The following is a 22425-nucleotide window of genomic DNA, read 5'->3' as shown; positions in this document are numbered from 1 at the left end:
CTGGATTTCCACCAAACACACAAAAGAACGGTTTCTGGCCCAAGCCCTTGGCTCCTGCTCAAATTTGCCAAAAATCCATATAGCCGTGCACCTAGTTTTTCCCCCATTCACACTATGGGGAAACATTTTTTTGGGACCCCCCCCGTTATAACTGTGCCCTCCCCATTTACACCTCAGCAAACTTCAAATGCCGCCTATATACTTTTTTTGTAAAGTTTGGTGAGGATTCGTCCATGGGGAGCGAAGTTATAAGCTGTTGAAAGTGCTCTTCTTATGCGTTTATTGTTAGGCAGAAACCTGTGCAGTTCCCTCTGGGACCACTGCAAAAGATTTAGGACTACAGGTGTTTGGCAGTAAACCCACTTGGTAGCAGTCTGTACCACACAGATTCACTTGGTAGCTGTGGCTGAGCAGTCAGACTTCCCTCAAGAAGAGTTAGGCAGTATACAGAGTATTCACAATAGGTCAAAAAGAACACAATATAACAAGTAAACACTGACCAGAGCTTGGTGTAAAAGAGATATGGGATACATTACTCACCGTAATCCTATTTAGAGACCAGTTAGAGGGTCAAGGCGGGCCAGCCCAGTCCAGAAGGTTAAGGGATTATTATTACCTTTTAGCAATCTTTAGAAAGGGAGGCCTGGACGGACAGGGTACCTTAAAGTGGTGAAAATACTCCAGCGGGGGCAGTTGTTCCTGGCAGCGGATGCAAGTCGGTGCTTCGTCCGGGAGAAGAGAAGATCTCGTCGGGGAGGAAGACAGGAGTCCGTAGCACTGCCAGGGAAGAAACCAGCCGCGGAGTTTAGGAGCGGTCCTTTAATTCGCGGTCCAGTGGTAAGTGGCTATCCGGTTGCCGGGGTGCTTGGCACGGGCAATTCGACCACAAGCCTGTCTGGGGTGCGAAGAGAAGAAGGTAAACTGGTTGTGCCCACCAGTCAAAGGAAGAAGCCTCTCCAGCCGGGAGATCTTCTCTGTCGTCGGGAAGTGGTGAGTCGGTTCCGCAGGGCTCCACCGGTGGTGTCGTCATGGTAGGTCGGCTCAGCTTCTCCCTCGTCGGATTCTCAGGTCCTGTGGCGACTTCTGAAGTTCCAGTCCCCAAAGCCCTGCTTTTATGCAGCATAACCCCATTCACTCAGCCTAGCTGTCAATCCAACATGCTAAGTTGTGAGCCGGCCGGCTCACCACTTGGGCCAATTACACAAGAGTGCGACTTGAGTTACCAAGGTAACTCAGTCCAGGGTGCCTAAACCCCCTCCCACACCCTCTGTGGTACCCAGACAGAGTGGCACCACTTTTGGAGGCTTCTGTGGAGAAGCCCGCCAAAAAGTGGAACAAAGGGCTCGACTTGGGTTGGAGTCACAGAAGAGAACACAAACGCCATTTTAGAATCGAGTCCTGGCAAAAAATACCAACCGGCAAATTAATATTAATTAAATAAACCGGCGGTATGTTCGAGGCTATGAGAATTACATAATTAAAGTTGGTAGCCTCGAACAATGGGAAAACAATGGGAAAATCCCATAGGGATATATCCGCGGTCGAATATAAAAAGTAGAATCCACTGCCACCAGCCAAAACTCGATCAGGGGGACGGAGACGTGCCCCTTCGGCAATCTTCAGCCAGGGGCCAGGAACTCTGCCCTTACCGCTCCAGCCGCAGCAGCACACCTCGGATCAGGGGCAGGAGCACTAGCCTCCTGAGCCGAGGAGCATCTCCAGCTACACACGGTTCGGCCGTGCGTCTGATCACCCTGCCTCACCGATTTTCCCTCAAGGGCTAGGGTTGCCATTGATCTCCAGTTGCTCGCCGATTGCTAAAGCGCAACGCTTCTTGGAATCGACTGACTCCGTCAGACTCTTCCGCCTGGCCCAGCAATGGCGGGCGCATCGCGGCACCAGAGCGAGGCTCTGGCCGCACGAATCAGCTGTTGACCTCCCCATTCATAATTAGCCCCTCCGCCGGCAGGCGGGAACGCCGGCCTCTCAACAAAGGCCCGCACTAAGGCCCCTGTTCGCCTCCGGAGCCTTGGAGCCAATGTCTACTCGGACCTCTAATCCATTGTGAGTAGAGGGGTTACCCTCAGTCTACACTACTGTGCTTTCTGGTATGTCTTCTGCTACTCCGCAATCACATACATTTAGACTCGGTTTTTCTTCACCTCGATAACTGTTTGCTACATACACTTATGCCGCCAACTCTGTTGCCTCTTTGCGTTACTGCCACCTCTCATTAGTTCAGTCACTTTCTGCCCCTAATGTGGTATGTCTCATGACTGATACTGGCTGTGCCCTTTGGTCGTTAACCAACCACTGCAACTGTGTTGTGCCTTATGGTCATTAACTGACCACTGCCATTGTGTTGTGCCTTATGGTCATTAACTGACCACTGCCATTGTGTTGTGCCTTATGGTCATTAACTGACCACTGCCATTGTGTTGTGCCTTATGGTCATTAACTGACCACTGCCATTGTGTTGTGCCTTATGGTCTTTAACTGACCACTGCCATTGTGTTGTGCCTTATGGTCGTTAACCGACCACTGCCATTGTGTTGTGCCTTATGGTCTTTAACTGACCACTGCAATTGTGTTGTGCCTTATGGTCATTAACTGACCACTGCCATTGTGTTGTGCCTTATGGTCATTAACTGACCACTGCCATTGTGTTGTGCCTTATGGTCTTTAACTGACCACTGCAATTGTGTTGTGCCTTATGGTCATTAACTGACCACTGCCATTGTGTTGTGCCTTATGGTCGTTATCTGACCACTGCAATTGTGTCGTGCCTTATGGTCGCTAACTGACCACTGCAATTGTGTCGTGCCTTATGGTCATTAACTGACCAGTGCTACTGTGTAAATGTCATATGGTCGCCCTCGCTCTCCCTACCATACTACGCGCGCTTAGACTCTACCAGGTCAACATGCCCCCCACCAACAGTCTAACTACTGCAAACTCACCACTGTACTCTTTCAGTACACTACTGACCAGACTGCTGCCTACCCTTCTCATCCTTATACTGCACCCTGGCTGCACCGCACCATACCATACCACCACCTCTATTTACTACTCTTACTTGCATCTTACCTCAACTATGCCATCCCACACTCACCACACCAACCCTTATCTTAACAACCCAGCCCTCTGGATCCAGCACTTCGCCACCAGACCTTTACCTAACCTACCCTGCTCTATCTCCTTGAGAAATGCTAGACTTGGCTCGCGTCTCACCCACGCTTCCCATCACTCAGCTCACCGCATCAAACTGCCTCTCCCTCTGTCACCACCTACACTTTCACCTAATCTACCACCATCTTCCAACTCCCCTAACTTAAACAACATCAAAGGCGCGCTAATCAACGCCAGATCACTCCCGGCTCACGCCCTAGAAGTAGCTGACTTGATCCTCAACCTTGACCTCGACTTCTTAGCAATCACTGAAACCTGGCTCCACCCAGCTTCAGGTCCTCTTCTCTCCCTCGCTATCCCTCCTGACTACAACATTATCAGACATGACCGTAATTCCATCCAATCTAAAGGAGGTGGCATCGCCATCATCCACAAAAACGCTTTGAACTTCCACCTCTCAGCCACACATCACTCCTCCACTCTGGAAGCACTGACTGCTAAACTAGCTCTCACACCCAACCATTCTATCACCTTTCATCTACTCTACCGGCCACCCGGCCCACTATCTACCTTCGCGGAGGACCTCTCCAACATCTTCACACACAGCACCAAAGTTACCTCCCAGGTTATGATACTGGGGGATTTCAATTTAGGCCTCAACGACCCCAAGGACACCGCTGCTTCGTCTATTGACAACATCCTCACTAATGCTGGATTCACTCAGTTCCTAAACCAACCTACCCACAACAAGGGCAGAACCCTTGACTGGCTAGCCGCCCTCAACTGTCCCATCAACATCACCTCTAACCAACAGTGCGCCTGGACAGACCACAACTTAATTACATTCAATATTGAGTCCAAACCTATCAGCCTCCCTCACTACATTGCCCCGGCTATGGCCACCCGTAACAAACGCAACATTACCTGCGATAGACTCCTACCCCTCCTCCTTCCAGCTCTTAATGTTCTGGATCCATCATGCTCTGACCCTACGGCCCTGGTCGACACCTTCAACCGGGCCATGCTTACAGCCTTAGACACCATTGCACCCTCGAAACTGAGAAAATCTAAACCTCGAGCCCACCTAAACTCCTGGTTTACTCCCCATCTCAGAGCACTACGCAAAGAAAAACGAATTGCAGAATCCCACTGGAGAAGCAATCACTCTCTAGCTAACAAATCACGCGTACTCCTGGCCACCCTTAACTACAAGGAAGCTATATTCCAGGCAAAAAAAGACACATATAACAAACGCATCGAGCAAGCCAAATCTAACACCAAAGAATTGTTTAAAATTCTAAAAGAACTTGAAACTCCCGTTACCCCACCTGACACATGTACCAAAGATAGCACCTGGTGCTCCAAAATCCAAGAAGCTCTCCTAGGTAAGATTGCCACTCTCCAAATTAAAATTAACAACAAACAATCTAGCCTTCAATCCAACCCTCTACAGATCCCTATACTTACCACAAACCCCTCTATCACAGACTCTCTGACTCCTTTTAGCTTCTCTCCACTCTCCATTCTCGAAGTGGAAAAGATTATCACTAGCCTTAAACCGTCCAATTGTCAGGGTGACCTCTGTCCTGCACCTATTATCAAGGAAGCTGCTCACGACCTAGCACCTTTCATCACTACGCTCATCAACTCCTCCTTTAGCTCTGGGATTGTACCGGACAATCTTAAGGATGCATGGGTCATCCCGCTTCTGAAAAAACCTACCCTCGATCCCAGTATACCCACAAACTACAGACCAATTACCACTGTACCTTTTTTACTAAAAATCCTCGACCGCGCGGCCTACCTACAAATTCAGGAATACCTTGAATCTAATAACCTTCTGGGACTCAGGCAATCAGGCTTCCGGCCTCGCCATGGCACTGAGACCGCCCTTATTGACTTAAAAACGCAGATCGAAGATCTCAAAGACAAAGGCAAACTGGCATTATTACTTCTCCTGGACCTCTCTGCTGCTTTTGATCTCGTCAATCACAAAATTCTCTGCCATCACCTCAAATCAGCCGCACACTTCTCAGAAAATGCCGCCACTTGGATCAGATCCTTCCTGGATAATAGATCTATGCGTGTATTCTCCCCACTTGCGGCCGCACCACCCGCTCCGGTCGCCTGTGGTGTGCCTCAAGGGTCTTGTATCTCGCCCACGTTATATAACGTGTTTACCAAACCCCTTTCCGATATTTTGGATCACTTGGGCGTCACGTATACCAATTACGCTGATGACACACAGATACTCATCCCCATCACAGGCGATTACACAACTGACTCCCTTGCCATCAACGCCATCTACCAGGTCATCCAAGCGTGGATGGCCCAGCACGGCCTCTGCCTAAATGATGAAAAGACAGAGCTCCTCATTCTTGGTTCACCACAAAAACTCACTAAACTTAACCCTGCCTTCAAGTCTTTCACCATCGATGGGAATACCATCCCGATTGCTAAGGACACGAAAACCCTTGGGATTTACATCGACTCAACCCTATCCTTGACTAGACAATCCAACGCAGTCTCATCTGCAGCAGCGCTTACTTGCAAGCTCATCACCGCCTGTCGCCCGTTCCTAACCACTGCCAACTGCGTAACCTTGGCCAGGACCCTTGTTCTATCCAAGGTTGACTACTGTAATGCCCTCTATCTAGGTACTAATCTCCGCAACTTAAATAAGCTACAAATTGTCCAAAACAATGCGATCAGAGCGGCCCTTAACATTCCTAGGCGCCAGCATATATCTGACACCAGGCGCAACCTGCACTGGCTCTCTATCCCACAGCGCATCTCCTTGAAGTCCTTGGCTCTCACACACAAATGCCTCCACAACCAAGCCCCTCGCTACCTGGCAAACAGATTCTCTTTCCACAATTCCACCAGACCTCGCAGAGCGGCCCAAGCCAACTGCCTTGTCATCCCGCGCTTTAATCTCCTAAGATCTGGTGGAACCAGCTTCCCCATCCTGGCAGCCAAACTTTGGAACTCACTCCCCAATGACCTTAGAGCAGAACCTTCCTTCCTGAAATTCAAATACCTTACCAAAGCATGGCTATCCGCCCAAGACTGCTAACATCAGCTTACTGCCCTACTTGCACTTTGACCTACTCGGCATCCCTTATTAACTATCCTGTAAATCACTGCCTTATCGATATTCATTTGAATGTATAGGTTGTAAATTTTGTAAATCTTCCTGTAATAATCTTGTAATACTCTGTCACATTGCCTTGTCATGCTTTCATCTTGTTGTAACTAAGTTAAGCGCCCGGATGCCCCTGGGCCTGGTGCGTTATAGAAATAAATAAAATACTAAAAAAAAAAAAAATACTATCTAATTGCCCCGACCAGTACGTCCACAATATGATGGTTTGTACCGGTTTCTGTTAATAATTTGGCACTAGTAAAGCCAATGGTCAGTCCCAGGGTATGGAGTCTATGGTGGGGTGTCACTATGACACCCCTGTGTCACTGCACGGAGGGTGCTGTGTAACACACATAGTAAAAACACATGAGACCCTATGGAGTAAAGGACCCCATAGCCCATAAAACACATTAACAGTCAAAGGAACACCATAAATCATGTCCAAGAGTGGGAGAGAGTCTCACTCTTGGCAGGAGAAAAAAAACAAACTCCAGAAATCCAGCAAAGCTGCTGGGGGACTCACTAGGTTAGGAAATTCAGCCTAAAGAGAGAATTCTCCCCAACATTTATCAACTTATAACCATAATAATTATATACGGCTGCAACCGCGGGCCGTGTAATAAACCACGTTTCACTCCCCCAGCCATTCCTTCCTTTATGGCCGCCAACACAATGCGTACGGTACATTTTCCAGACCCTGCCGCCGCTGCACTGTCCTCTGATACACCATGGCGGCTTTCCCCAAAAATGTTGACGCACAGCACTCTTCGTTCCAGCCAACCCCGGCCGCATCCAAACTTCTGACACCATGCCGTACTGCAATCCAATGAAACTTCTGTCCGCGTAAGATATCAAACATTTTTTGGGATGTACATTTCAGTGTTTTGTAACAAATGTACTGGTCCGATTTCCACCAAACACACAAAAGCATCATGCTTTCTGGCCCAAACACCCACCCCTGGCGCAAATTTGGTGAAAATCCATCCAGCCGTTCGACCTGTAGCCGTGCGCAAAGTTTTTCCCCCCATTCAGTCTATGGGGGGAAAAAAGACTTTTGGGACCCCCCTATAACCCCCCCACGAACGAAACCTTGTCCAACTTGGCGGAAAAATTCAGAGCCGCCCATATACTTTTTCTGCAAAGTTTGGTGAGGATTTGTCTATGGGGGAGCGAAGTTATAAGCTGCTGACATAGTGTTCTTCCTACGAGTTTAGCAACTTAACCATAACTACACGACAGTTACTGCAGGCCATGTAATAGATGTATAACCTCATAATAAAAGTGTATATTTTTTAGTATACCACTGTGGTGTATTCTTTTGTGAGGACTATGGTGAATAATTTACTACCGGATAGCCTTCTGCCCTGCTGAAGTTAAACTCGACTGCGCAAACCATTAGTCTCTGGTCTTTCCTTTTGGGTAACTGTTCTCAGCATTGGATTAGAGGATTACACAGCCCTTAGGGAGTTGTGCAAAAAATCTCCCCACAAGCTCCATTATGGAACATTTTTCTTAAATTCTTCCCAGTTAATTCCTAGCAACCAAGCTTTCTTAGCTGTAAGTGAGCCATATTATAAAAAGTAACAAATCTATAAAAACAACCATAGCCCACTGCCAGGATGATCTAAGACGACAAGAGCAGCTCCCACCCACAAACACTACAATTTATTTAGAAGCAGTTGAAAAAGAAAACAAAAAAGCATGATAGAAATATTAAACTTACCAAAGCCAACAGTATCTAGTTCATACATATCATTTACAAGATTGAAGGTGGTATTTTGGCATTCACAACTGCCACTTTCGATGAAGCCAGCCATCCGCGTAGAAGGGGGCCCAAGGAAAGGATACTAGGAAGGAAGCAGAAACATATGCAGCATTACAATTTGAATAAATGCACATAATTAAAAAACACCAAAGGAGTTGAAGGTTCCCAAGAATGATCCAATTGCTTCCACATTACCTTCTGGTGATATCAATCCACCACCAGTAAGTAGTATAGAATGCAGAACAACATTTCCTGGATTGGCACCAATAGTAAGATGTTATTGTATGCACTCCTGCCGCATATCCTATGCAAGCCAGTTTTGTACACCTTACAAAGGCATGTATTAGCCTGAACCTATGTAATCTACTCACTATTGCATTGAACACTATTCCGTTTTGCATGTTGCAACACACACTGATGTGAGAATACTAAAAAGTTCTCTTTAGTACAAAATATATTTGACTAAGACTCGACTGAAGAACACTGATGATTATAAGTATCCTTAAAACATTGCTCTGCCATTGGTAGGTATACAAATTAGCAGGTCTTGACACATAGTAAGTATTTAGATATTTTGTTAATTAGCTCTAAAACGTACGTTTTTATTTAAAGAATGCATTAGCAATACACTGCGCACACTAGGCAAATCCGTTTATAGGCCGTATTGGTAAATATTGAAGCTTTTGTTTGTAAATGTTCTTGAATAAAGAAAAAACATTTTAAAACTCGTTTTGAACTCTCCATTTTACAACATGGATCTTAAGCGTGCATTTGAAGTTGGAAATTCAACTGTAGAGAGAAAGACACTCATTTACAAATGTTACAACGAGGAAGAAGGCAGCCAATGGGCTATGGATTTGTGGGAGTTGTTATGGGAGGAAACCTTATATTAGACTGACATGCTTCACATTTGCACTGTTAATCTCATAATGAAAGCAAAGATTATGAGAATGATCAGCTGGGCAGTTTTCAGTTTTTGATGGCGAGCATTCCGAGCTTTACTTTGGTCTGCCTCAATTTGGATGAGGTGCAGCGTGAAATATCAAAATAAGAGATTAAGGTGCTGACACCCAAAAGTCAGGACTTGCTGGCAAGGAAATCGGTGGGCTTTAGATAAACTGCCAATAAAGTAAGCTCCAGAGCCGAGGTGACAGTTGGAGGTTTTCTGGTGAGCACTTTTGCAAGCGGGGCAGACAGAAGGTGGACAGGCTTCCTGACTGGCATTGGTAAGATGAAAGCATGCAGATATTCTTGTGTTTTACCAGAGTAGGGAGAAGTTTCTTACCTGTAACTCCATTTCTCCAGCGTTATCTTTCATGGATTCACCTGCTGTGAATATTTCCCGTCGTCATGCTGGGAAACCTAACTTTAACTTAGCGTTTTCCTATGGAAAACTTTGACACCTTAGTGTCATATCAACATCCTTTTTGGGTGCTTTAAGCTACCCAATAGGACGTTCAGTATAAATAGCCCCGCCCCTGCAGCTTCCCTTCAGATTTTAACCTGCAAAGTAGAGGAAACCGGAATCACGGTTTGCCTGCAGGGGGAGGCCGGCGGGCGCATGTGAATCCATGAAAGATACCAACGCTGGAGAAATGGAGTTACAGGTAAGAAACTACTACCTCCTCCAGCATTGGATCTTTCATGGATTCACATGTTATGAATAGATTACATAGCAGTATGAACAACCCTTGGAGGCGCATGACAGGCAAACCAACCCCATGTCCCCAGGCTAGAACAACGAACATAACGAATAACATCTAACATCATGCATGATAACAGAACCAGCAAGTGATAGAGTAAAACACAAACCCCGGAAGCTGCGGGGCTTACCTTATTGAAACAGGTATTGAAGGAACGCCCGTCCCACCTGTACATATTCCCCATGTTGCTGACCCAGACAATAGTGTCTGGTGAAGGTATGCGGCACCGCCCAAGAAGCCGCCTGGAAAATGTCAATGAGCGGGATTCCAGCCCAGAGAGCTGCCAACGACAGCGGCATGGACCTTGTAGAATGGGCTTCAGGAGTGACCCTCAAGGGCTTGCCAGCCTTTTGTGAGAAAATTAAATTGTGGACGAGACCCAATGGGAAAGCCCTTCTTTGGAATTGGATCGTCCCTTGCTGGAGGCACCAAACGCCACAAACAGCTGTTTCTACTGCTTGTAGTCCTGAGTACAGGTTAGATAAAACTTTAGGGCCCCCTTAATGTCCGGAGAATGCAGGGCTCTTTCCGCTGGCGTGGTCGCCTTAGCGAAGAACCAGGGCAATGCAATTGTAGCATGTTTGTGAAACCCCTAAGGCAGCTTTTGATATGAAGTGCGGATTAGCAGACAGGAGAACCTTGTCCCTCAATCGCAGGTACGGTGGGTCAATGACCAGCGCCTGAGGTTCCGAAATCCTCCTGGCAGATGCGTTAGGCACTAGAAACGTGACTTTCCATGAGAGGAACGTCAAGGAGGCTGCTGACATGGGCTCAAATGGCGGTTTCATGAGAGCAGCAAGAAACACATTAAGACTGCATACCGTAGCAAACTTTCTCTGGGGAAATGTCCGAAAAAGTCCTTTCAGAAAATGCTTAACCAATCTGTCACTAAACAGAGGAGTAGCATGGCGCTGTCTGGTTAATCTGGAAATGGCCGGCAAATGCACCTTGACTGACAACGCCAGGCCCCACTGCACCAGACGTAGCAGGTATGGGAGAACCTGGGTCAGTGTAACCTTCAATGGCTGCACTCACGGCTGCTGTTCACACCAGGCACAGAATCTCACCCATTTTCTACCGTAAGAGAAATTCGTGGAAGGGTCCTTGCCACCTCCAGGATCCGACAGCACCCCTGTGAAATACCTAAATGACCAAACTCTGAGTGGTCAGGAGCCAGGCTCAGTGATGCCGGATCGTGATGCCATACTCTCCCCCTTTGTCCTGCGATAAGAGATCCTGTTCTGCCCCCAGACGAAGCGGTTCTTCCACCCCTGGATGAAGGAGAGCTGAGAACCACATCTGTCTGGGCCAAAATGGGGCGAATAAGATTATTCTGCACAAGTAACTGCACACCCACTGGACTGTCCGTCGAAACAAGCGGAAACAGAACGCATACCCCGAAGAGGCCTGTCCATGGGAATGAGAACGCGTCTCCATTTGACTCCGGATGAGTCACTCTGCTGGCAAACAATGGGCACTTGTTCTCTGGCGTGGCGAATAAGTCAAGAGGGGGAAACCCCCACTTCCTGAAGATCTTTGTCACCTGCTCCTTCAGTGTCCACTCGTGCAACTGCCTCCAGTCTCTGCTGAGAGCGTCTGCCTGCACATTCTGGACCCCCGGCAGATGGTAAGCCGTAATGTGAATTCCCCGAGCAATGGCCCAATGCCACACCTCCTGAGCCTCTCTTGACAGGAGCCGAGAATGCGTGTCCCCCCTGCTTCCACAAATAAAATATTGTGGTGATATTGTCCATCAACACTCGAACCACTGCCCCTCGGATGCGAGGGAAAGGATTTTAGGGCCCATTGCACCGCTCGCAACTCCAGTACGTTGATGTGCAATTCTGCTTCCTCCCGAGACCAGAGGCGCTGGACCTGCGACTGGTCGAGATGCACCCCCACCAACTCACCTGGGAGGCTTCAGCCACCATCGTGAACTGAAAATCCGACTCCAGCAGTGACATGCCTCATACCAAATTGTCTGTGCATGCCCACCATCGCAGGGCTTCCACCAGCCCCTTGGAGATGACCACCTTGTCCGACAATAACCCTCGAATTTCTGACCATCTCACTGTGAGAAATTCCTCTACCGGTTGCATGAACAAGCAACAGTTCAGGATAAAGGGGATGCAAGACGCCATGGACCACAGCAGTGACATGTAACTGCGGACCGAGACCACCTTTCCTCGGCCCCAATCAGCTACTCTGGACTGCAACTTCACCACTCTCTCTTCCGACTGCTTCACCAGTTTGTCCCGTGTGAGAAACTGAGCACTGAGAAAAAGCAACTCCTTGGATGGCGTTAGAAAGGATTTTGCAAAGTTTCCTGCGAAGCACAACCATTGTAACAGGTGCATGGACACCTGGAGAGACTCCAAAATCCCTTTCTGGAGACAGCCCCCGTACCAACCAGTCGTCCATGTACTACGGTTACACATGATGCCCCGCCCTGCAGAGAAAGGCAGCCACTGCAGCCAGACATTTTGTGAATTTTCTGGGTGCCGACCTCAGCCCAAACAGGAGGACACAGAACTGGTAATGGTCGTCCCCAACCAGAAAGCGTAGGAACTTGCGGTGGTTTGCACTCATCGGGATCAAAATCGTCCACCAAATCTACCGACGCCAGGAACTCCCTCGGCTGCACTGCCCGGATCACATCCTGCAGTGTCAGCATCTTGAACTTCAGGAATTGCAGATTCTAGTTCAACAGCCGAGGATCTAGAATAAGCGTGCACTTTCCATTGGGCTTTTTGATGACGAAATACCGGCAGTACACCCCCTGGCCCCGTTCCGACACCGGGACTGGTTCTATTGCCCTTTAACTTGCATGAGTTCGACTCCTGCCGCAAGACAGGCAAGTGCAGCTGCACCACATGCACAGGTGGAATTGGGAGTTGAGGATGCCGACACTCTGAGTGGCTAAGACGTACCGTATCCAGTACCCTACGGTCCGTAGTAATAAGATTCCACTCGTCGACGTGGCGCAACACTCTGCCTCCAGGTTGACTGCCCGCATGGCAGTCATTGGTGAGACTTAGATTGCCGGCCCTTGGCCACTGAGGAGGCAGAACGCTTCTTACGCTGCACCCGATAGTCTGTGCTTTTCTGCGTCGCTTGGAACAAGCGCCTGAAACCTTGGGAAGAGTAGCCTGGGCGACTGTAACCTTGGTCGTGGGAGGCCGCAAATCTGGCATTACCAGAAGCCCCTCAAAATGCCCAAAAGGGGCGAAAAGAACAGCCCATTTGCAGAGCCCCCAGGGACTTTGCCGTCTCAGTGTCTCATCATGCCCGTGGGCGCTTCATCGATCTTCTCTCCAAAGAGCTGCTCCCCCTCACAGGGCATATCCACGTCTTTATGCTGGACTTCCGGACGAAAGTCAGTGCAGCGCAACCACGTCTGCCTCCGGAGAACACCACCGTTATTTAGTTGTTTGAAGCCCAACTCTGCCAACTCCACTTCAATGTTGGCCTCCTCCCTTTCTGAACTAGCAGCATAGCTTCCTTGCGTCCTTGTTCCAGGAGATATTCCAAGAGCAGGGCCAAACGGTGCCACATCTCCCTGTCATACCTGGCCATAATGGCCAAGGAATTTGCCACCTTCACTGTAGTGGCACCCACCATGAGGACCTTCTTCCCAAAAGCACTTGTGTTGGCTCCTCGCCGAAACCACCAACTCTGGTGTGGTATGAGACATGAGGCACTTGGGGGTAGAATCAGGTGCCTTAAACTTCTTCTACAGACGTCCCTTCACGGCTGGTTCTGAAAAAGGATGGCGCATCGTGCGCAGGCCCTCCTGCCACACATGGTCCAAAAGGGGGACCGAGAAGACTGCCTTCAGTAATTTCCTCATATGGTCGAAAAGAAAACAGTCTTTTTGCTCCTCAGGAGCCAGGCCAAATTCTTGGCACACCTTCGCCATCATAGCGCGAACCGCCCCAATATCATCCGGCGGAGACGGCTGAGGACTGCTGGGCTGTCCCACCTCCAGGTCTGTATCCCACCTATCATCTCTCCTGTGCGACGAGGACACGGTCGACGTGTCACGAGGCCTGTTCTCCTGACCCGAATTGACCAGCTCTTCTTCCTATAGATGACTTCTGGGAAGACCAATCCCATTGGTGACGGCAACGTCAGCCACACCAGAGCCGAATTCCTGGGGAGACTTGGACAAAGGGCCTCAACAGGCACACTACGAACCACTAGAGGCACCGGGCTTGGAGTCGCTGGAAGTGGTGCATCCAATTGCCCCAAAGGCAACTGGAGCGTACTTAACACCTGCATAGACAGCAGAGAGTGAGGGTTCACCAACGGGTACAGGGGCACTCGACCTGGACTGACCTGCCTCCCGCAGACCCAGTGCCGATGGATGGAAACCTGGTTCCAAGCTCCTCCTCCAGACCCTAGGAGCCTGAATACGAAGCCGGATCCTGTTGGAGAATGTCCACCGGGAGCAATGGTCCCAAGCCGGTCCCAGACTGCCACGGATCTCCCGTCGGAAACAAACCACCATCTGCCTCCGGCTGCGTCGTTGACAGCAATTGCGGACCACTGACAGTCTCAGCTGTAGACTAAGCCGATGACACCCCCGTTGCCGAAGAGAGTGAGGATTGTACCACAATCGTCGACGACGGAACCTCCGTCGACGACCTCAAGACATCCACCGGCCTGGCCTTCTCGGTTGACGTCGGCCGTGTGGTCGAAGAGCGGGAACGGTGCTTGGATGAGTCCCGGCTGGAAGCAGACCTATGCCGGTCATTAGATGACAAGTGCTTCGACGAGGACTTGCTCACCTTCTCCTCATTCTCCCCTTACGCGGACTTATGCGCCGACTTCTCAGGCCCATTACTCGACCCCTTGGACTTGTCCGGTCTTGTCGACCTGGAGAGCGAAGAGCTACTCGCGCCTCTAGGCCGATGCGACTGGGATTCATTGGAACCACCTTTCCCCATCTCCGTGTGATGCTTCTTGGGGTTGCATGGAAATCACTCTCCAATGTGAAGACGTCTTCACCGCCAGAGGCGAAGACTTGCTTCCCCGAGACAAAACCTCAGAACCCGGGTACGTGCCCTCGTTAAGCCAAGCAATCAGCCGGCGGTTGTGGTCTTTCAACGTTTTCTGAGAAAACCCACGACAGATATCACAGGCATCCGCCGAATGATTGGGGTGATTGGGGTAAAGGCAATATGCATGGCCGTCCCCCCTCGAAGACCTTTAGACCGCAGGTAGCACAAGGCTTAAACAGCAATTTTTTTGGGCCCACAGATGACATACTGGCCGATAGTACGAAAAGCACGTGTAGAACACGAAGAGTAGACACAAGGTGATCCGAACTGTTCGGAGACGGTTGAAATCTGAAGGGAAGCCACAGGGCGGGACCATTTATACCGAACGTCCTATTGCGTAGCCTAAAGCACCCTAAAAGGATGTCGATAGGACACCAAGGTGTCGAAGTTTTCCATAGGAAAACGCTAAGTAAAGTTACCAAGATTTCCCAGCCTGACGAGATGAGATGAGATGCCAATTCATTTCTTATTGCTTTGCCCCCTTAATAAAACATCAAGGGACCATTAGCTGATACCATTGTTAAAGGAAACAAATTATAAAAAAGCCACATCAAACAGTAAGCTTTTGTAGGACCTCTGCTGGCTGGGATACATCAAAGATTGTCATCCAATTGTTGGTGGTAGCATGGGAGATCAGATTAAAATAATCCTTCATGGAGCATCAGGGAATAAGCTTTTATGGACTTCCAGGTGTCACAGTGCATTAATATAAAATAGGAGAAAGTTCAATCCGGTTACCTTATCAGGCCCAGTCTAAGAAGTAATTACGTGGTCATCCGTCATAAATTGCTATTAAGTGGTATCTGAAGATTTTATTAATTCTATTTTTACTAATGCATTGTTAGGATGTATTAATATTGTAGGTAAGGCATTTACAAATGAAGTGCTGGCTGTGTAAATAGTAGCAGGCTTTTAGGAAAACTTTGCATCCAAGGTGCTCAGCCATGAAGTGGCAGGGGCTCAGTTACCCTTTTTACCCTACATATCGACACATGGTATATTCCACCTTCATAGTGATGTAGGCAGTGTGTTATCTGCCCTCTCCAAATAGATGGCGTTTATTGCCAGTCCAGAGTGACAACTGGTGTGTTAGCATTTTATTTATTCCACATAGCACTTTGTTATGAAACATATGACGCACCAGTTACTCACGTCATCTGTGTATGCTTTTTATGGGATATCTGAAAATTATTATAAAATGATGGAAGGCAAAACAACATTGCTTTAGTTGATGCTTAATCATTTCTTTAGCATGTGCCTATGTAGAATGAGTCTAAAACTTGCATTAGTTATATATTTTTTAATGGAATTTTATAGAAAGTGCACTACTCACAACAACATCATTGATTTTAGTGGAACATTATTTCACCCCAATGACAGGAAATAATGTTCTTGTTAGACCTACAGAAGGTCAAATGCTGCTGTCTGACTGCTGTTTTTGCATGTTATAACTGTTACAGGAATTTGTATTGATATACATTCCAAACCTCTGCACTGTGGTCATTTTAAAAACCCACATGTACATTTTATAAGCTTACGTTTTTAACTATGTGATGGTACATGTTTTATATGATTACGTTTCTGCCTTCTCTCTTCCTCTTCCCTGCTGATCTCCTGTCCGTTACTGCACTGGTCAACTGGCCACCCTCTGAATCACGGGACCAGGTCCCTGCCCTCTCAGTTGCACACCTTCACAGTCTCTTGGCAACCCTGTACATCAGTCTGTATCTGTAACCCTACAGTCCTCCTACCTGCACTATCGATCACTTGCCGTTATGCACTTACCCATACACTGCCACCTGTTGGCTGCACTTCTCGTTTTTGTTATTTATACCCTAGGTCTTGCACTTACTCCTCATCCCCTGTCCCTGGCACTTTTACCCTTCCTCATCCCTGCACTTACGCGATATCAATGTCACTGGGCCTAGTAATATTGTTGTCTTGTCAAACCCATTGTTTCCCCTCATGTGCCTTGTCTCACCTTTGAAAAACATGTGGAAAGCGAATACAAAAGCATCTTCTCCTACTTGCCGTCCATCATCCAGAATAAGTAGGGAACAAGTTACTTTCCTGTAACTGTTGTGCTCCAGCATGGGTCTGGCATGGGTTCACATGCTCATGAATATTCCCCCGTCGTCAGGCTGGGAATCCTCAGTAAAGGAAAAAAATCAGTATCAGTTTAGTTTCTGATCGGTCTTTCTTAGTAGTAACCAATCACTGGTCTCTGGGTCATACTGCCCCCAGCCAATGACTGCCTTCTCCCTAAGCCCCTCCCCTGGCAGCCATCCTCAGATTTGGTAGCACGTAAAGTGGCAGTATGACCAAGTGAAGAGCGGCAGAGGGGTAGGAGGGAGGGTTCGCATGTGAATCCATATCAGAACCATGCTGGAGAACAACAGTTACAGGTAAGTTACTTGGTTCTTCGCCAGCATGGGATCTGGCATGGATTCATATGCTCATGAATATAAGAATACATAGTAGTACACACATGCATAACCACGGGAGGTGGCAAAGCTCAACATTAAGCATTACATAAACTCAACATTAAGCAACTCTTACCTCCTCACCAGCCCCACCTTCAGGCGAACAGGTTGCGCAGCACTGCTTGGCCTACCCTGGACTCCTCCCTGGAATCCCGGTCGATGCAGTAGAATCTCATGAAGGTGTGCTTCGACCTCCATGTGGCAGCCCTGCAGATTTCGAGCAGAGGCACACCAGATAGGAACGCTGTGGTAGCAGCGATCGCTCTGGTTGAATGGGCTCTCAGAAGGCCGGGCAACGGTCGGTTTGTCAACCGGTGACAGTGCATGATGCAGCCGGAGAGCCATCTGGAAAGGGAAGCCTTCGAGAGGGCCTTCCCTTGGTTCACAGTCCCAAAGTTCACAAACAGCTGTGATGTCATCCGAAAAACTCTTTGTGCAGTCCACGTAGAATTTCAACGCTCTAGCTACGTCCAGCGAGTGCAAAGTCCTCTCAACTGGTGACGAAGGTGATGGTAAGAAAACAGGTAACACCAAGGGCTCGTTGAGATGGAAGTCAGACGGCACCTTGGGCATGAAGGAGGGGTGCGTCCTCAGCACCACCCTCGTTTCATGAAAAGTCAAGTATGGAGGTTTACAGAAGAGGGCCTGGATCTCTCCCAGTCGTCGTGCGGAGGTGATGGCCACAAGAAAGAAACGCTGTCTTCCACGACAGGAACTTCAACGGTGCCGAATGCAGTGGCTCGAATGGCGGCCCCATGAGCCTGGACAGCACCACGTTGAGCTCCCACGCCGGGGCCAGAGCCTTCATCGGCGGGAACGACCAGAACAGTCCCTTCATAAACTCCTTCACCAGGCGATGGGACCAGAGAGATGATCGCCCCGGGGTCCTGGAGTAGCGGGAAATCGCAGCTAGATGGATCTTGGAGGCGTGAGCCAGCCCCGCCTTGGCCAGCGACAGTAGGTATGGCAGCACCTGAGGGGGCGCAATCCGCAGAGGGTTAAATCTTCTGTGCACGGCACCAGACAGAGAACCTCTTCCATTTCTGTCTATAACACTTAGTCCAGGGCTCCCTGGCCTATGCAAGCACCACCTTGCAGTCTACCAGGATATCGTACCCTCCAAACTCTAGCGCTGCAGGAGCCAGGCCTGCAAGTTCAGCGACGCCGGATCGTGGTGGCGAATACTGCCTCCTTCTCTGGCAAGGAGATCCGCGTCCGTCGGCAGTTTGACTGGGAGGGACGCTGAAATGTCCATAAGGTCCGGGAACCAGATCTGCCTCGGCCATGCCGGTGCGACGAGGCTCATTCTGCACCGGGACCGTTTGAGTTGGTTGAGGAGTCGCAGCAGTAACAGCAACGGAGGGAACGCGTATAGGAACAGGCCGTCCCAGGGGAACGAGAAGGCATCGCCCATGCTCCCCGGCTGGTGAAACCTGCTGGCGAACCTCTGGCACTTCGCGAACAGGTCGATCTGGGGATTGCCCCATCGTCGGAAGAGGATGTCTACTTGATCCTGCCGCAGTTCCCACTCGTGGCATGAGCGCAACTCCCTGCTGAGTGCGTCGGCGATGGTGTTTTTATTCCTGCCAGGTGGAAGGGTACCAGAAACATCCCTTGGGCTACGGCCCAATGCCACAGATCCTGAGCCTTCTTGGATAGGGCTGGGGATCTGGTGCCTCCCTGCTTCTGGATGTAAAACATTGTCGTGGTGTTGTCGGTGAAGATCCTCACCACCTTGCCCTTGAGGGGCGGAAGGAACAACCCAAGGGCCCAGAACACAGCTCGGAGCTCCAGGACGTTGATGTGAAGTGACCTCTCCTCCAGGAGCCAAAGGCCTCATGCGTGGAGATCTCCGGAGTGAGCTCCCCATCCCTCCAGGGAGGCGTCCGTCGTCACCGTCTCCTGATGGGCTAGGGTCTGGAAATCCATACCCGCCGTCAGATGTGCGCGGGTGCCCCACCATCGGATCGCTTATCGAAAGGTCTTGTTGAGTGAGATCTTGTCTTCGAAGCTGCCCGTCGCTTGCATCCAACGGGCGGAACTCCTGCAGTGGTCGCATCCTTAGTCTGCAAAGGCGCACAAGGTAAATGCAGGAGGACATCATGCCAAGCAGGGACTTGTTTAGACGATGAAGGTCCAGGATGGTCACCAACCGCCAGTCTTTTTCCTTACAAGGAAGTACCGAGAGTATACTCCGGAGCCCCGGAGCCTCTTTGGAATGAGTTTGATGGCTCCGTTTTTTAGCATCGCTCGTACCTCCAGTAGTAGTTGTGGGATGTGGTTTTCCTTTCTGGCCACCGGTGGAAGACGGAGACACTTTTAGAAATTCCAGTGTGTGTCCACGGGCCAGAGCACCCAGCGGTCTGTGGCGATGGACTCCCACACGCTGACGAAGTTCACCAGCCTGCCTCCCACCGGGGTACTAAGGTGGGGGCCCGACCCGATGACCGGTTCAATCCTGATTGGTGGTGGCCTTGCCGCCCTGGCCTCCTTGGCGACGATGACAAGATCCTCCTTGCTTGCCGCATCCCCTGTAGGCCTCCTGCGACGAGGAGCGAGCCGCCTGGCGGTACGTCGAGGAGCTGCCGCCGAACCCCTTGGAGGCACCTTGCTTGCCTCCGGAGCCCCAAAAGGGCAGCCATCGTTGCTGAAGAACACCTAAGGCACGAGCCGTCTCCATGTCAGCCTTGGTGGCTTGCAGCGAGTCGTCCACTGCCTTGCCAAACAGGTTGTTCCCGTCGAAGGGCTTGTCCAGGACCCTGGTCTGTATGTCTTGACGGAAATCAGTTGCCTTGAGCCAGCCCCGTCGGGGAAGGCAAACGCTGTTGCCCATCTGGTGGAAGCCGGTGTCTGCGATGTCCGTGGTCACCGTTATGGCGTGGTCCGACGCCACCTCTCCCTCCTGTAGGATCTCTAGGGCCTCAGCCCTCTTGTCGTCTGGGAGGAAATCCAGTAGAGGAGCGATCTTAAACCATAGACCCTGTCGTAGCGGGCCACAATTGCGATTGCTTCCCCAGGGCCGCCACGACTCCCTCGATAGAGGCCTTAGCCGGGTGAATCAAGGCCTTCACCACCTTGGAGGCCTTCACTTTGGGGGGAGGGTCACTGTCTCGCTCCCCCTCGGCTGTCGTCAGGATCGACCGGGACTTCTCCCGAAGCTTACTCAGGTTCTTCGCTTTCCTTTTCCCTGAGCCAGAGCGTTGGCTCATAGTTGATGGCATCAGTGAAATCGCACCCTGCCTGGTAACCGAGGTGCCCAACCGTTCGGCGCTCCCGGTGCCCGCAGACTCGCGGTGCTTAGCCTTTTGTTGGGCCCCCGTCGCCGGAGCGCCCTCAAAGGACTTAGAAGACCGCTCAGACTTTCTCACCAGCTGCTGGGCTCTTCCGCTGCAGCCAGCTGGTGAGGTGGCACGACTATCTTTCATTGTTCGCTCTGACATGTTCCTGCAAAACGCACAGTCCTTCTCCACGTGCATTTTGTCTTCATGAAGGTAGTAGAGACATCGAGAATGTTCACCCCCCTTGAAGACATTCATCAGTCCACATCCAGGGCAGCTCCTGAAGAGTTTGGGTCCGTGCGTCGGGTTTCCTTTTACCTGGGCCATGTCCACGCGGGTAAGCCTCAAATATCTTCCGGAAGCCTCAGAGAAGTGAAACTCAATGAAATTTCCGCTCTTGAGGGGCGTAGAAAAATCCGAAATGGGTCCCCATTAATCAGAAGTAAAAACGGTGGAGTTTGAGGCTCGATTGACCAAAAATGGGATGAAATCTCTTTGAAAATTCGCAAAATGCAGTAAAAGCTCGAGAGCTATAGCACGAGGACTCCCAACACTTGAACCTGCGGTAAAAATCTGAGGATGGCTGCCAGGGGAGGGGCTTAGGGAGAGGGCAGTCATTGGCTGGGGGCAGTATGACCCAGAGACCAGTGATTGGTTACTAATAAGAAAGACAGATCAGAAACGAAACTGATACTGATTTTTTCTTTACCGAGGATTCCCAGCCTGACGACGGGGAATATTCATGAGCATGTGAATCCATGCCATACCCCATGCTGGAGAAACACACATGCACTATTGGATGGCAAGGATTAATCCAGCAGGTAGATCAAACCACTAACCAGAATTTTTGAAAGCATGACTCCAGATTATTTTAGGCAACTACCCTTAGAAGCCATGGGAATTGACAGGTATTCAGACCTTTGCATTTAATGAGTTTATAGTGATTGGTGTAACCTCACTAGTCTACTGGATCACCAATCCAAATATCACTACAAGTATCATTTTAAATGGTGCTGTGCCATATAATGTGGCTATACACACTATTGATTGGTTGTAGGCTTTAGGTTTACAGAAATTAATTAGAAAAAGGGTAGGATGCTGGGGCTATATTCAACTAGATTTTGAGGAATGCTTATTGTTGGACAATACTATATTTATTCTCTAGAAGAGAATAAACGTACATAAATGCTAAACAAAAGATCAAGAACATTCTTTGTACTCAAATATAGAAACACAAAGAGGGCACTATATATTGCAAGTGTACGTGCTTGTTTTGTGACTGATAAAACTGTAGGGAGCTTATTGATGGCATTTAATGTTCATCGCACAAAAGTAATAAATTGATAAAAGACGGTCGGTGCTAGACCCACAAGAATATTGTTATCTAAATAGTAACCCTGTCCAGTGCTCAGGGTAGCGGGTTCAATTACACGAAGCGCAGAGATTAAAGCTCTCGTCAGAGCCTTTCTTCGAGTACAGCACTATACGCTGCCACAGACCCTGAAGCAGCCCCAGGAGGGCATGTTGACTGCCTTTGGTGTGAAGGTTAGGCTCTAGCAAGTGAGGCATGACTAAAACCATGACAATCCTCAGTTTCTAATCATTTTAGAGCAAACCAAATAGCCATCAATGCCTTTGTCGAAACTGGTTTTGTGGCCTTGCAACAAGTTACTTACCTAACGTTCTTTCGACTTTATGTCCCCCCCCACATATTCCTCATCTTTGATATATGATAATCCTGCTTCGGAAAAAAAAAAACTTCGGCAGAGGGCGCTGAGTTGTTCATGGCGTCGACTCGATGTCCCTCGAAGGGCCCTCTCTCTCGAGGATGTCATCGAAGGCATAATCTAGCCATGTGC

General features: G+C 49.4%; 1 protein-coding gene across 1 annotated transcript in view; it reads right to left on the bottom strand.

Moving 5' to 3' along the window:
- NAA25 (N-alpha-acetyltransferase 25, NatB auxiliary subunit) overlaps positions 1-22425 on the bottom strand; it is a 1586429-nt gene that overhangs the window by 451225 nt on the left and 1112779 nt on the right. Inside the window, exon 19 of the mRNA XM_069619501.1 lies at positions 7998-8121. Within this exon, the coding sequence (XP_069475602.1) occupies positions 7998-8121 (124 nt within the window). The remainder of the gene's footprint in view (positions 1-7997; positions 8122-22425) is intronic.

This window comes from Ambystoma mexicanum, chromosome 10 (assembly GCF_040938575.1).
Source record: "Ambystoma mexicanum isolate Mex_15411 chromosome 10, UKY_AmexF1_1, whole genome shotgun sequence".
NCBI classification, from domain to species: domain Eukaryota; kingdom Metazoa; phylum Chordata; class Amphibia; order Caudata; family Ambystomatidae; genus Ambystoma; species Ambystoma mexicanum.
The sequence above is the reverse complement of the archived record's forward strand: the minus strand, read 5'-3'. Positions and strand labels throughout refer to the sequence as shown.